Below are 16,975 nucleotides of genomic sequence, written 5' to 3' on the forward strand. Positions count from 1 at the left end.
CGGGCCTGGTTAGTACTTGGATGGGAGGTTTTATGTTTCTGAAAGTTCCTTTATTTATTTTTAAATTTTGAGTAGAACATGAGCTTTAAAACTGTTTATTTGATTTTCTGAATTTATTTGTATCTGTTGAAATGTCTCCTTTTCATTTCTAAGTTTAGTATTTTCACCTTTTCTTTTGTTCAGATAATTCTGGCTAATGTTTCTTCCAACCTCCTCCTTTTCCTTCTTTTCCTTCTCCCCTTTGTTTTTTATAAATTAAAAATCTAAAACTTATTATTAGTTTTGGGGGCCATAGCAGTCTGATAAAAATATGAAACTTACTTGTGGAACTTTTTTTATTTTGGGTCTCTTTGGGCAGATTTGTAATTCTTAATTTGTGTCTCCTTGGATTCATGGAATTTCTTTAAGTTCTTAAAAGTTTATAGCTTTTTGTTTAACCATTTGTTATAATTCTGATCTGTTCTGCTTTATCTTTCTACAAAAATAGGGCAAGAAAAGTAGTAGAGATTATTGAACTTAGCTCCAATTTTTCTCTTCTTAAATAGTCATAATTCCAAGTAACTGTTTTTTCAGGTAGACTTATTTTATGTTTTTATTTAGTCTTCATATTCTATGAGCAATAGTTCAATTTTCTTTGAGTTAATTTATAAAAGCTAGAAGTAGGAGTTCTAGGGGTTGGGGATTTAGCTCAGTGGTAGAGCGCGTGCCTAGGAAGCGCCAGGCCCTGGGTTCGATCCCCAGCTCCGAAAAAAAAGAACCAAAAAAAAAAAAAAAGAAGTAGGAGTTCTTACACATATTTTTGTGTAGAAATGGAAGGTTTTGAAAGTGAGAAAGACGTTTGAGAGTGTTAAGATCACTAGCCTGTGGTTTTTTTTTTTTTTCGAGAAATTGAGCTAGAAATCATAAAATCTATATGGCTAAGTGGTAGACTCCTTGAGGTGAATAGCCAAGATACATTGAGCCATCTTTGAAGCATCTAAGAGTGAAAATATATAAGACAAGTAGAACTATTGTTTTATTTCTCTTTAGAGCATGTTGCTCTTTGTTGCAGCTGAAAACATCACCACTCTGTGTCCTCATTCCAGGTGGTGTGCAGGACTACTTGCTCACAAACAAAGACTGCATTTACTCATGCATCGTTGCCTTCTCCCTTGATGTTACCAGAAAAGAAAAGACATTTACCTTTTGGTTTAACAATGAGGCATACCATGCATCACCATTATCTTTATCAATATTAGACAACATTATTTTTAAATATCTCTCTGGCCCTGATGCCACCATTACTGTCTCCAACAAGCCTCAGCCCCAACCTTTCACCAAAGGCAGATCTGAAGAAAGGTAAGCTTTTGTTCAATGGGATACTTTAAACAGATTCTCTGTTTCTGTCTCACCATGCTTGTAGCAAAATGCTGCTGTTAGCAATTGGTGTTGTCTTTACACAATTGTTCTTTATTCATTCTTTGATAGAAGTGCATCAGGAATCCAGATAGTCTTTAACTTGCTTTTTGGGATGAGCATTTTCACCAGTGGCTTTTGCCTTATGACAGTGACTGAGAGAGTTAGTAAAGCGAAGCACATCCAGTTTGTGAGTGGTGTCTACACCTTGAATTTTTGGCTCTCTGCTCTGCTGTGGGATCTCATCATCCACTTCGTTGCCTGTGTCCTGTTGCTGGTAAGTTATGTGTATTGTCTTAAAGGCTAACTCTTAGACATCCTGGACATTTTCTACTTGTCTAACATTTACTAAAATCTACATCTTTCCAGAAAAGATAAAAATGGTTTGACTAATCGAATCAGAAAATCTATTGTGGAATATTGCTCAAAGTAAAAAAAAACAAAAAACAAAAAACAAAACAAAACAAAAACAAACAAACAAACAAAAAAAACCCTTTTCCTTATACCTCTTTTAACTAAATTGTTCTCTGCTAAGAGCTAAGATAGCTAGCTAACTTCTGACATATTTGGCCAGTAATATGTACTGCCCTCAAAGCTTCGCTCTGTATGGAAGGATATGCCAAACAGACTGGTGGGATACTAAGAAATACTGCAGCTGCTTTCTTCTTCCCACTCTTTCCCCATCTCCCCATGTGTTGTAATTCTAGATTATGCAAGAAAACAAAAACAAAACAAAAACAAAAATCCCCTTGTACTCATCTTTTGAAGCCTTTCTCTAGAAAATTTAAAATTCTGTCATGGGCCATTCAATTTTTAGTGTGTCTCTGGGTCTGTGTATCTCTGCGTGTATGTACTTGTGCAGGTATAATAATTTTGTTTTGAAGACCACAGGTGATAGAATAGATACCAAATAGATTTCGAATACACAGTCTTCAATAAGCAAGACCAGGAGAAAAAAATTGGTCTGCTTTTGTTTGTTACTTTCTCTTGCTTTTCCTTGTCTGGTGCTCTCTCCACAGCCACATTTATGCCTTCTTTAAAGGTAAGTGAGCTTCCATAGTCAAAGTTAAAAACAAATCCATTTCTCTGTATAGTGATTGAAATATAATGTGCCATGGGTATTTGGTATCCTGTCTATTTGGTGTTATGCATGTTTCTTCTATCCCTTTGGGTATCTCTTTCCTTAATTTTGCGACTTTTTTTTCTATGAACTTGTTGAAGATCTGGTCTATGCAGTTGAACTAGGATTCTGCTCCATCTATTGAAGATTTGGTATTTTCGTGCCCCCTCACCAATTTCTGTATATATTCCTTTTGGGTATCCACCTAATTTTTTTTATATTCTTAGTATTTATGGTCTAATTCCCTTCTTTATCTTCTAGGCATGATATTCTTACCCCCCCCTTTACTTTGATCATTCTACTTGTAAGACTTTCCTTTGAGTTTTGTATTTGGGTTACTGAGGTTTTCAATTCCATTTTCATTTCAGCTTCTCTCCATATTCTCATCTCCTTACTAAATTCAGTTTTCAAACCCTGGCTAGTTCTCATCATTTCATGTGGTCATATATTGTGTTTTCTTAGGTATCGATCATCTATTTATTGCTCTTCTCTTTAAGATTCGTGGGATGTTTAGTCTTGTCTTCTTTAAATATTTTGAGTCTTTGAAGTTTATGATTGTCTTTAAGTTCTGTGTCCTGGAGTTCATCTAGGTAATTCTCATTGAAGACCATATTTATTCAATTGGTAGACTTGGGGGGAAGTTCTTCCGTATTATTTGTTTTTGAAGTAAGACCTGAGCATGTGGACTTCTTTGGTTGACTGTATGTCTGATGTAAGAGTCTAAGCTTCCTCAAACCGGCCTGGCATACAGGCTGAATAGCCAAGGGGAGACCTGAGGGTCGGGCATAGCACAGGTAGGTGAGGCTTCAGAGAATTACTGACTGGCTGGGCTAGACCTAGACATGGAATATGGCACAAGTAGTCTGGCATCCTGGTGACTCACCAGATGAGACCAATGCAGGGAATTTGTGAGTATAACCAAGCCTGGTGGTTGAAAATGACAGAGCTGATCTGACGGAGCAGCTGGGCAAGATATATAATATAACCTGAGCTAGGTATGAATATTGGATAGGCTGTAGGTAGGTGAGGGTTTGGGGACTGATTATGGGATGTTTAACCTGAGCAAGGCCTGGAGGTTAGATGTGTAGGCTATGGTTCAGCGGGGCTGATCAGACAAGACCAGGGAAAAGCCTGTGGGCCAGAAACTGCACAGGTGTGACAGATGAGACTTTGATTGTCATATTTAGAATGTCATTCACAAATAGTATAATCTTGGCATTAATTCGTTCTTCAGGTTGACAACCTGAGCCTTACAACTAGAGTCAATTGATATCTATGTAGTTGGGTTAATATTGTCATGCTGTTCTATGTTCCCCTCATTTTACTTTGTTCCCCACTCAGTATGTGTTAAACCTTATTTTCCCATCTGTCCTAAAGATGAATGTGCATATGTGATTAACTACTATCATGTGAGCCATGGTCGCTCCATTTCTCTCACAGTTCCAAGGCCTCAGAACCTTAGTATGCCTGTCAAGTTCCCTCAGTGTGTTGCTTTACTGTGATCAAGCATTTTAATTTCTCACATTTACTTTTCATAAGAGATCCCCACTCGACATTCAGTTTTCACTTGGATCTGATGCGTGGATCTGTTGGTAGCTTCTCTATTTTATGTGGGGATAGATTTAGACTTTATCGTGGTATTAGAAATAAGTACGTGGCAAATGGTTGGAACTGGAAAATATCATCCTGAGTGAGCTAACCCAATCACAGAAAGACATACATGGTATGCACTCATTGATAAGTGGCTATTAGCCCAAATGCTTGAATTACCCTAGATCCCTAGAACAAACGAAACTCAAAACGGATGATCAAAATGTGAATGCTTCACTCCTTCTTTAAATGAGGAAAAAGAATACCCTTGGCAGGGAAGGGAGAGGCAAAGATTAAAACAGAGACTGAAGGAACACCCGTTCAGAGCCTGCCCCACATGTGGCCCATACATATACAGCCACCCAATTAGACAAGATGGATGAAGCAAAGAAGTGCAGACCGACAGGAGCCGGATGTAGATCTCTCCTGAGAGACACAGCCAGAATACAGCAAATACAGAGGCGAATGCCAGCAGCAAACCACTGAACTGAGAATAGGTCCCCTATTGAAGGAATCAGAGAAAGAACTGGAAGAGCTTGAAGGGGCTCGAGACCCCAAAAGTACAACAATGCCAAGCAACCAGAGCTTCCAGGGACTAAGCCACTACCTAAAGACTATACATGGACTGACCCTGGACTCTGACCCCATAGGTATCAATGAATATCCTAGTAAGAGCACCAGTGGAAGGGGAAGCCCTGGGTCCTGCTAAGACTGAACCCCCAGTGAACTAGTCTATGGGGGGAGGGCGGCAATGGGGGGAGAATTGGGAGGGGAACACCCATAAGGAAGGGGAGGGGGGAGGGGGATGTTTGCCCAGAAACCGGGAAAGGGAATAACACTCGAAATGTATATAAGAAATACTCAAGTTAATAAAAAAAAAATAAAAAATAAAAATAAAAAAAAATAAAAAAAAATAAAAATAAAAAAGAAATAAGTACGTTATAATATAAAAATCCACAATAAAATAGGAATATAATAATTGATTGTAAAGCCAGCTTTATTGTTTGAATTGGAATGTACAGAGGTTTTTTTTACTAGAATCTTTTAAAATTAAGAATAATTGTCTAAATGATTGTCTGAGTCTTAATTGCCAAATATCAGATTGCTACTTCCAGTTCTTATTAGAAATCGTAAAACGGGGCTCCAGTAGTTTATTTCAAAATTGTGACTTAATTAACTTGTTATAGCACCTTTACATGCCTTAGTTTGGTATCTGGAACATGTTTAATTTCTGAGATGCCCCAAACATTTAATACTTGGTCTATGAAGGATTCACTGCTCCTCATATAATGGGGGAACTTCTAGACCATATTTATTTGTATAATGTTTACCACGGAGTGTGTGTAATCAGTAGTCATAGGGAAGGGTCGTAAGTGCCACGTTAGATAAGATACAGCTATAATGATGTTCCTGTATGAAATAGCCAGGCACGGTGGCAGACATCTTTCATTCCTGCGTATGGGCATCATAGACAGGCAAATCATTAATAGTTCTCGGCCATCCTGATCTACATAGTGAGTTCTAGGTGAGCCAATGGCTACATATTGAGAACTAACATCTAAAAACTAATTAATTAATTAAAAACCCAAACCAAAATAACAAATGACAACAACAAAAAACAACTACGAAACACTGTCTATTAAAATAGATTTGATAATATATTTGATATATTATATATGTGTTTAATTATGTTTTATCAATTTTTACTTTACTCTTAGGTTACAGAGGATGTGCTATAAGGCAATTTTAATATAGTACTGTGGTATTTTTTCATATTTTAGATTTATTTATTTTTTCTGTTTTTTTGTAAATAGGGTATTTCTTATTTACCTTTCAAATGTTATTCCCTTTCCTGGTTTCCTGTCCATCAGCCCCCCTAACACTTCGCCCTCCCCTATTATAAGGGTGTTTCCCTCCTCATAAACCCCCCTTACCACTCCTCACCCGCCCCTCCCCAATAATCACATACACTGGGGGCCCAACCTTGGCAAAACCAAGGGCTTCTCCTTCCATTGGTGCCCAGCAAGGTCATCCTCTGCTACATATGCAATTTGAGCCATGGGTCAGTCCATGTATAGTCCGTGGGTAATGGTTTAGTCCCTGGAAACTCTGGTTGGTTGGCATTGTTGTTCTTATGGAGTTGCAAGCCCTTTCAGCTCTTTCAGCTCTTTCTCTAATTCCTCTAACGGGGGTCCCGTTCTCAGTTCAGTGGGTGGCTGCTAGCATTTGCCTCTGTATTTGACATGTTCTGGCTGTATCTCTCAGGGGAGATCTATATCAGGTTCCTGTCAGCATCCACTTCTTAGCTTCATCCATCTTATCTAGTTTTGGTGGCTGTATATATGGGCCACATGTAGGACAGTCTGGGAATGGCCGTTCCTTCGGTCTCTGCTCTAAACTTTGCCTTCAAATCTCCTCCTATTGATATTTTTGTTCCCCTTTTTAAGAAGGAGTAAAGAATCCACATTTTGGTCATCATTCATGGTTTCATGTGGTCCTTGCGTTGCATCTTGGGGAATTTGAGCATTTGGGCTAATATCCACTTATCAGTGAATACATACCATGCGTGTTTTTCTGTGATTGGGTTAGCTCACTCAGGATGATATTGTCCAGTTCCACCCATTTGCTAAGAATTTCATAAAGTCATTGTTTTTGATAGCTGAGTAATATTCCATTGTGTAGATGTACCACATTTTCTGTATCCATTCCTCTGTTGAAGGGCATCTGGGTTCTTTCCAGCTTCTGGCTATTATAAATGAGGCTGCTATGAACATAGTGGAGCATGTGTCTTTGTTGTATGTTGGAACATCTTTTAGGTATATGCCCAGGAGAGGTATAGATAGGTCCACAGGTAGTGCAATGTCCAATTTTCTGAGGAACCTCCAGACTGATCTCCAGAATGGTTGTACCAGTCTGCAATCCCACCAACAATGGAGGAGTGTTCCTCTTTCTCCACATCCTCACCAGCATCTGCTGTCACCTGAGTTTTTTATCTTAGCCATGCTGACTTAGTGATGGAGAATCTCAGGGTTGTTTGGATTTGCATTTCCCTGATGGCTAAGGATGTTGAACATTTCTTTAGTTGTTTCTCAGCCATTCACTATTCCTCAGCTGTGAATTCTTTGTTTAGCTCTGTACCCCATTTTTAATAGGGTTATTTGGCGTCTAACTTCTTGAGTTCTTTGTATATTTTGGATACTAGCCCTCTATCAGATGTAGGATTGGTAGAGATCTTTTCCCAATCTGTTGGTTGCCGGTTTGTCCTAACCACAGTGTCCTTTGCCTTACAGAAGCTTTGTGGTTTTATGAGGTGCCGTTTGTCAATTCTTGATCTCAGAGCATAAGACACTGCTGTTCTGTTCAGGAAATTTTCCTCAGTGCCCATGTGTTCAAGACTCTTCCTCATTTTTTCTTCTATTAGTTTGAGTGTATCTGGTTTGATGTGGAGGTCTTTGATCCACTTGGACTTAAACTTTGTACAAAGTGATAAGAATGGGTCAATTTGCATTCTTCTACATGCTGACCTCCAGTTGAACCAGCACCATTTGTTGAAAATGCTATCTTTTTTGCATTGCATGGTTTTGGCTCCTTTGTCAAAGATCAAGTGACCATAGATGTGTGGGTTCATTTCTGGGTCTTCAATTCTATTCCACTGATCTATCTACCTGTCTCTGTACCAATACCATACACTTTTTTATGACTATTGTTCTGTAATACTGCTTGGAGTCAGGGATAGTTATTCCCCTAGAAGTTCTTTTATTGTTGAGGATATTTTTAGCTATCTTGGGTTTTTATTCCAAATGATTTTGCAAATTGTTATTTCCAACTCTAAGAATTGAATTAGAATTTTGATGGGGATTGCATTGAATCTGTAGATTGCTTTTGGCAAAATGGCCATTTTTACTATATTAATCTGCCAATCCATGAGCATGGGAGGTCTTTCCATCTTCTGAGATCTTCTTCAATTTCTTTCTTCAGAGATTTGACATTCGTATCATACAGATCTTTCACTTGCTTGGTTAAAGTCATACCAAGGTATTTTATATTATTTGGGACTATTATGAAGGGTGTTGTTTCCCTAATTTCTTTCTCAGCCTTTTTATCCTTTGAGTAGAGGAAGGCTACTGATTTGTTTGAGTTAATTTTATACCAAGCCACTTTGCTCAAGTTGTTTATCAGGTTAAGCAGTTCTCTGGTGGAACTTTTGGGGTCACTTATATATACAATCATATCATCTGCAAATGGTGATGTTTTGACTTCTTCCTTTCCAATTTGTGTCCTTTTGACCTCCTTTTGTTGTCTGATTGCTTTGGCTAGGACTTCCAGAACTATGTTGAGTAAGTTGGAAGAGAGTGAGCAGCCTTATCTAATCCCTGATTTTAGTGGGATTGCTTCAAGTTTCTCTCCATTTAATTTAATGTAAGCTACTGATTTGCTGTATATGACTTTTACTATGTTTAGGTATGGGCCTTGAATTCCTGTTCTTTCCAGGAATTTCATCATGAAGGGGTGTTGAATTTTGTCAAATGCTTTCTCAGCATCTAATGATATAATCATGTGGTTTTTTATCTTTGAGGTTGTTTATATAGTGGATTACGTTGATGGTTTTCCATATCCTGAATCATCCCTGCATACCTGGGATGAAGCCTACTTGATCATGATGGATGATTGTTTTGATGTTTTCTTGGATACAGTTTGCAAGAATTTTATTGAGTATTTTTGCATCAATATTCATAAGAGAAATTAGTCTGAAGTTCTCTTTCGTTGTTGGGTCTTTGTGTGTTTAGGTATAAGAGTAATTGTGGCTTAATAGAAGGAATTTGGTAGTGCTCCGTCTGTTTCAATTTTGTGGAATAGTTTGGACAGTATTCATATGAGGTCTTCTATGAAGATCTGATAGAATTCTGCCCTAAAACCATGTGGTCCTGGGCTCTCTTTGGTTGGGAGACTTGTAATAACTGCCTCTATTTCTTTAGGAGTTATGGGGTTGTTTAGATGGTTTATTTGTTCCCGATTTAACTTAAGTACCTGGTATTTGTCTAGAAACTCATCCATTTCCTCCAGATTTTCAAGTTTTATTGAATATAGACTTTTGTAGTAGAATCTGATGATTCATTGAATTTCCTCAGATTCTGTTGTTATGTCTCCCTTTTCATTTCTGATTTTGTTAATTTGGACACAGTCTCTGTGTCCTCTGGCTAGTCTGACTAAGGGTTTATCTATCTTGTTGATTTTCTCAAAGAACCAACTTTTATTCTGTTGATTCTTTGTATAGTCCTTTTTGTTTCTACTTGGTTGATTTCAGCTCTGAGTTTGATTATTTCCTGCCTTCTACTCCTCCTGGGCATATTTTTGTTCTAGAGCTTTTAGGTGTCCTGTCAAGCTGCTGATATATGCTCTCTCCTGTTTCTTTCTTCAGGCACTCAGAGCTATGAATTTTCCTCTTAGCACAGTTTTCATTGTGTCCCAAAGTTTGGGTATGGTGCACCTTCATTTTCATTAAATTCTAATAAGTCTTTAATTTCTTACTTTATTTCTTCCTTGACCAGATTATCATTGAGTAGAGCATTGTTCAACTTCCACGTATATGTGGATGTTCTTTCCTTATTGTTATTGAAGACCATCTTTAGCCCATGATGGTCTGATAGGACACATGGGAATATTTCTATCTTTCTGTATCTGTTGACACCTGTTTTGTGCCTGATTGTATGGTCAGTTTTGGAGAAAGTACCATGAGGTTGTGAGAAGAAGGTATATCTTTTTGTTTTAGGATAGAATATTCTATAAATATCTGTTAAGTCCATTTGGTTCTTAACTTCTCTTAGTCTGTCTATGTCTCTTTTATTTCAGTTTCCATGATCTGTCCATTGATGAGAGCAGGGTGTTGAAATCTATTATTTTGTGAGGTGCTATGTGTGCTTTGAGCTTTAGTAAGGTTTCTTTTATGTAGGTAGGTGCCCTTGTATTTGGAGCATAGATATTTAGGATTGAGAGTTCATCTTGGTGGATTTTTCCTTTGATGAATATGAATTTTCCTTCCTTATCTTTTTTGATGATTTTGGTTGAAAATCGATTTTATTCGATAATAGAATGGCTACTCCATCTTGCTTCTTTGGACCATTTGATTGGAAAGTGGTTTTCCAGCCTTTTATTCTGAGGTAGTGTCTGTCTTTGTCTCTGAGGTGTGTTTCCTGTATGCAGCAAAATGCTGGATCATCCTTTCATATCCAGAATGTTAATCTATGTCTTTTTATTGGGGAATTGAGTCCATTGATGTTAAGAGATATTAAGGAATAGTGATTCTTGCTTCCTGTTATTTTCTTATTTAGAGGTGGGATTATGTTTCTCTTCTTTTGGTTTTGTTGCAAGGAGTTTACTTTCTTGCTTTTTCTAACATGTAGTTTCCCTTCTCGTATTGGGCTTTATGATCTATTATCCTTTGTGGGGCTAGATTTGAAGAAAGATATTGTGTAAATTTGGTTTTGTCATGGAATATCTTGGTTTCTCCATCTATGTTAATTGAGAGTTTTGCTGGATACAGTAACCTGGGCTGGCATTTGTGTTCTCTTAGGGTCTGTATGACATCTGTCCAGGATCTTCTGGCTTTCATAGTCTCTGGAGAGAAGTCTGGTGTGATTCTGATAGGTCTGCCTTTATATGTTACTTGACCTTTTCCCCTTACTGCTTTTAATATTCTTTCTTTGTTTTGTGCATTTGGTGTTTTGACTCTTATGTGACAGGAGGAATTTCTTTTCTGGTCCAATCTATTTGGAGTTCTTTAGGCTTCTTGTATGTTTATGGGCATCTCTTTGTTTAGGTTAGGGAAGTTTTTCTTCTATAATTTTGTTGAAGATATTTACTGGCCCTTAAGTTTGGAGTCTTCAGTCTCTTCTATATCTATTATCCTTAGATTTGATCTTCTCATTGTGTCCTGGATTTCCTGGATGCTTTGGGCTAGGAGCTTTTTATGTTTTATATTATCTTTAATGGTTCTGTTGATGTTTTCTATGTTATCTTCTTCCCCTTTGATTCTCTCTTCTATCTCTTGTATTCTGTTGCTTAAGGTCACATCTATGACTCCTGACCTTTTCCCTAGGTTTTCTATCCCCAGGGTTTTCTCCCTTTGTGCTTTCTTTATTTTTTATATTTCCATTTTTAAGTCCTGGATGGTTTTGTTCAATTCCTTCTCCTTCTTGGTTGCATTTTCTCATAATTCTTTAAGGGATTTTTGTGTTTCCTCTTTGAGGGTTTCTAGTTGTTTACTTGTGTTGTCCTGTATTTCCTTAAGGGAGTTTATTTATGACCTTCTTAAAGTCCTCCATCATTATGATTAAATGTGATTTTAAATCTAAATCTTGCTTTTCCAGTGTGTTTGGATATACAGTGTTTGCTTTGGTGGGAGATCTTGGCTCTAATGATGCCAAGTAGTCTTGGTTTTTATTGCTTGGGTTCCTGCACTTGCCTCTCACCATCAGGTTGTCTCAGGTGTTAGCTTGTCTTGCTGTTTCTGATGGTGGCTTGACCTTCCTGTAGGCCTGTGAGTCAGTACTCCTGTAAACCTGTTTTCTTTCATCCGATTATGGGAACAGAGGGTCATATCCTTACTGCTTCTAAGTCCCTGGGTGTAGGGGATACAGATGGCCCTAGGCATTTTCCTCTTTAGTCAGGAATGTGGGCATAGAGTAGTTTTCTGGCTTCTCAGGAATGTCTGCACTTCTGAGGGTCTAGTTCTTCCCCTCACAGGGATTTGGATGCAGGGAGCTGTACAGTACAGTACAGTACAGTTCTGGGCGCAGATCAGAACTGCAGGTACCAGCAGCTGACTCATGAATCTTGTTTTATGCTGTGTCTCCTCACTAGCTCAGGTTCACATGAGTGTTCTTTGGCCGTAAAGTTTCTTGTTGTTTTTGAAATGTAAATTATTTTTGAAACCCTTCATCTGTCAGCAGATGTTCTCTATCTCTATTATTATCTATGTAACTTTACACTTCTTAGCTGTGCTGATTCAGGGCAAGACCTTGTTTTTCTGAAAAGTGAATAACTATGGTGTATACTGGTCAGCTAGGTGTGGTCAGCACACCTACCACCCCCTTTTTTGTGTTGGGTCCACTCTAACTCCTCTTGTCTAGGTATTTCTGAAATGTCTAACAAAGTATCATTCATTATAGTAGACACTTATACTCCTCACTTTTCTATTTAACCATATTTATTGTCTAAATAGCCATGTCAAATGTAAGTGTTTTAAGTTTGTTATGGAAAAGTTTTAAATCTGGATCACTTTGAGAGGGTATATGTTTCTATTTTACATGTTTGATCTGTTGGCATTCCTTCTAATTCTCTATTGAGTGAAATGGAATTATCACAGAATCTTCATGATGTTTTGTCCTTCAGAGTCTTAAGCCATTCTTCTGGTAGTTGACAATGTGTAGGGTTATCTCTATCATCCAATCAGAAATTGTGCTTACAGAAACTGTGTGTATGGCCTCTGTGATCCTCAATCTTGGCAAAGGCTTACCTTTTCTTCCTTCCCCAGCAAGTACATTGAAAAACTACCCCTCAGATTCTCTATTTTTCCACCAATTCTTCATCAGTCTTCTTCAGAAAAACATTTTTAAGGATTGAAATGTCAGATTATTTTTACCCTTTATTTGACTAGAAAGTAATAGGAAAGTTATTTAGATAACCTATCACATTCACAGAAATTAAAATGTTTAAAAGTCTATCAAACCCCAATGTTAAAGTAGAAAATTAAACACGCTTACTAACTCTGATGTTTGAGGATTTAATCAATCAAACAAACAACAAACAAACAAATAAAACCTTCATTCCTTATAGTCTTGGAGTTTTGTAGTTTTACATCTTTCTCCCAGGTTTTGACCATTTGATGTGTTGGCATCCCTTCTAATTCTCTACTTGGATCTGTAATTGCAACTTTTGTAAAAGGGAAAACTCCAAGATGAATTGCTTTATTTACAAAATTCATCAAATGTTCAGGAGGGAAATGCTATCAATTATAAACCAACATCTCCAAGAGACTGGTGAAAATTATTCTAAATTGATTTTTGAAGCAAGCTTAACATTGATTTATAGAATCTGATAATGATAAGAAAATTTAAACTAACATAGTTAACCAATGTAAGTGTGGCACTACTTTAATAATCGTGAATGGTAGATTCCTTAGAAGAAAGGAAGTTCTTCCATAAAGTGAACTGATTTGTAAAAACACAGAGATTGAGAGCGGGTGTACTTAGACTTGTGAGTAAAAGAAAGAATACAGTTTGATAATTTTATTCCATAGCTGAATGGAATGAAGATATTATAAAACAAGATGAGAGCTGGAAGGCAGGTGCAGTGGCCATGGTTGGTGGTCAGGAAGTTGCTCAACAAGAGTGGTAAAAAGTCAATTCCACCAAAGGGACCTTTTCTTTGCTTCACGAAATTTTTGGCTTTCAGGATAGGTATTGCACACTGTGTGGTCAGTACCCGAACCATCACACAAAGACACACAGTTTGAGAATTTGTTCATTTGTTGGTATAGCCAATTGGGGGCTATGGAATATTTAAGAGGTGGGGTGTAGTTAGCAGAAATGGGTCATTTGGGGCAAATTATTAACATTATCAGCTCAGCCTTTACTTCCAGCAGTCTATTGCCTCCCCTTTAGCTAAGAAACCAGTTACCTCTACCTAAAGTTCCTGCAAGACATCAGTGATGAGAACCACAGCAACATAGAAAGTAGCTAATACCTGCCTTTGCTTTCTGTTTCCATGCCCCTCTCAGCTGGTGTTCCTATACACTGATGTGCATATACTGTTGGAGAACTACAACTTCCTAGACACAATGCTCATCCTTATGTTGTTTGGCTGGTCTATCATCCCCTTCATCTACCTGCTAAGCTTCTGGTACAACAATAGCACCAATGCCTACATCAAGATCTTTGTCTTCAACCACTGTTTAGGGTTTATGAGCATAATTGTGGATGCTGTGGTAGAACTGATACCAGGTAAGGGATTTACAAAGTTTTTTTTTCTCTTCAGGAGATCCCTGTAAATAAAGAAAAATGATTTTGCGGTGAAAATTTTTCTTTTGTTCTGAGTTTCTGGGGAAAACATTACTTAACATACTTTATTGTGTGCCTTTAATATTGTAACATTATATTGACTGCAGTGAAGAACACACTGAGCCACAATATCACTAAACCAATCATTCTCTAAGACCTTGTTTCTGCCAAGAAGCACTTGCTGACAGGAGCCTGGTAAAGCTGTCCCCTGAGAGGCTCGGCCAGAGCCTGACCAATACAAATGAGGATACAAGAAGACAAACATCAGGGACCTCAATGGAGAAGTTAGAGCAAGGACTGAAGGAGCTGAAGAGCTTTGCAACCCCATAGGAAGAATAATAATATCAACCAACCAGAACCTCTCCACCCCAAAGCTCTCGAGGACTAAACCACCAACCAAAGAGTACACATGGGGTGAGAGGGGGACACTTGTCTCCAGCTGGATGTGTAGCAGAGGATTGCCTTCTGAGAGGAGAGCCCCTTAGTGCTCCAAAGGCTCCCAGGGTAGGGGAATGAATGATAGGGTGCTGAGGCAGGAGTGGGTGGGCTGGTGGGAAGCACCCTCATAGAGGCAGGGGAAGGAGTAAGGGATAGGGGGCTTGTGGAAAGGAAACTTGGAAGGGGATAACATTTGAAATGTAAAAAATAAAATAACCAATAAGAATAGGGGGGAAAGACCTTGTTTTCTTGGACTTCCTTCTATGATCATGTTGTTTAAGTAGAATTGACTGGAGCAGAGACAGTCACAATAGGAACAATTGAGACTGAGGACTGTTGCCACTCCTTCACCAAAGCACACTGTAAACATTGTTTTAAGTTATTTAGCAATGCGTGTTGCAGAAATCAGGAGGAGGAGGAGGCGTCTAACAGACTTCCTGACATCAAGTTTTGTCTTACCTCTAGAGGTTTCGGTTATATGAGACTAGTTTAACATTTATTATGTAAGTTTTCAAGGGGTGCTAATAAAGCCAGATGAAAGAAATTGTTCTCTAGTTTATAAAAGTTATTCTTGTCTCATTCTCCAAATTAATTACATTGCTATCAATTAGCCTTTGTTTTACTTCCTATTTCCTATTTCTGGTGCAACAAATTACCTCTAATGTATAATTGTATCAATGTAAAATAACGCCTAGAATACCTAAGAGTCCCAAATAAACATGACTACTTGTTATGTGGCACAGTCATACCCACTGGAAACAGTGAAAGTCATGAGGGCAACACAGCTGTCTGACACAGTTCCGGTAAAGCTGTCAGACACAGTTCCGGCAAAACTGAGCTGAACACTGTGATCACGGTTCTTCTGTCTCTCACTTTTATGTTTTGTTCTTTGCATGTTGCATTCTTGGGACTTTCTTCATTATGATTCTTTTTATGTCCTGAGACATAAAAATTTTCCTGAGAAAATTATGTCTTTTAAGAAAGGTCTTAAACTTACTATCCTTTTGGCTTTTAGGGAAACAACTTTATCTGACCCCATTTGGAAGTGATCCTTATGCCCCAGAGATTGTGACAAGCACAAATAAGCACTAGGATGCTAGAAATTTCTTTATGAGGTCATAATTCCAGGAATCTCCTTAGGGTATCTGTCCCTAAGCAAACTCAAACAGTATACCTGGTACCTGGGAAAATTGAGAAATAGTTTGCAAATTCTGACTGGCCAGGAAAATTGGCAAGAAATTCAAGGCCTCTTTTTACAATATGCTTAGAGCGCTCTGAAAATATAGTTTAGAGATAGTGATGAGGGGGGTCTTACAAGGTATGCCCCTGGAAAAATAAAACTCAGCAAATAAGATAGATTGATTAACACAACCTTTTCCTGCTTAATAGCACAGATAATGAAAGAATATAAATAAAAAGAGATAGGTGACAATATTTGTTATTCATAAAAAGATGGGTTCAGATATTTTCTGTTTATCTGGAGCACTTTAAAACTGCAAATACTGCCAGCCTGAAAACAGGCTATCATATAATAAATGCATTTATTATAAATTATAAATGTTGGCAGAGACATTCTTTAAATCCTTTGAATGCAGTGATAGAGCTGATAATAAAAATAAAATCTGTTCTATTTGTATTTTCTAATTGTGACTGAACCTGTATCACCTGGACATTTGTAATGAAAAATCAAACACATGTCCGGAGACAAAATGATATAATTTGTACTTCTTGGATGGTCATTAGTCTGTCTTTGTTCTTTGAAACCTATAAAAATAAAGAAGCCGACTAATTGCTAGTAGTCAATCAGAGCTTCAAGATCCTCTGACCACTATGCCTGATTCATTATTCCCTCAACAACTGCTTATTTCCTCTCAGGAACCCTGCCAACTTCCTGCTGGTCCCTGGCAGTTACATGTCCTATAAAACATGTCAGGCGTTCGAGAAGCAACTCAAGACAGACTGATTTGAGGTGGCTTCTATTCTTCTTTATTAGGAAGATCATTGCTGCTCATCATTTGAACTTCACAGGCGTGTCAGACAGTTGCTTTAGAGAAAACAACCATCGATATAATTGGAAGAACAGGAAAAATACAAAATACTCCTCAGCCACCATGAAGTTATCATCTGAGTGAGCATTACATCCCCTATGATGAATCTTTAAGAGATTTTCAGATGTTCCACATAAAAATAAAAGAACCAATCAAAGTGCAGAGAATGACTTCCTAATGTTTAGTTCAAGGGAGATACAAGATATCTGTATCTCGCTCCCTTCTCTGAAGGTCAGGGATCATTCCAGAAAAGTAGGGAGAAAGACTATAAGAGAAAGAGGCCATGGTTGACTATAAGGAAACTGTTTTCTGGGCCATGGGGCAGT

At 37.9% G+C, this 16,975-nt stretch overlaps 1 protein-coding gene across 5 annotated transcripts in view; it reads left to right on the forward strand.

The window, feature by feature from the left end:
- Positions 1-16,975, forward strand: part of Abca14 (ATP-binding cassette, subfamily A (ABC1), member 14) — a 106,551-nt gene that overhangs the window by 67,146 nt on the left and 22,430 nt on the right. For all 5 annotated transcript variants that reach the window (NM_001432351.1, NM_001432350.1, NM_001432353.1 and 2 more), the window contains 3 exon segments: positions 1,086-1,338; positions 1,468-1,672; positions 13,884-14,106. In NM_001432351.1, coding sequence (NP_001419280.1) covers positions 1,086-1,338; positions 1,468-1,672; positions 13,884-14,106 — 681 coding nt within the window.

This window comes from Rattus norvegicus, chromosome 1, assembly GCF_021556685.1.
Source record: "Rattus norvegicus strain SHRSP/BbbUtx chromosome 1, alternate assembly SHRSP_T2T, whole genome shotgun sequence".
Classification (NCBI taxonomy): Eukaryota; Metazoa; Chordata; class Mammalia; order Rodentia; family Muridae; genus Rattus; species Rattus norvegicus.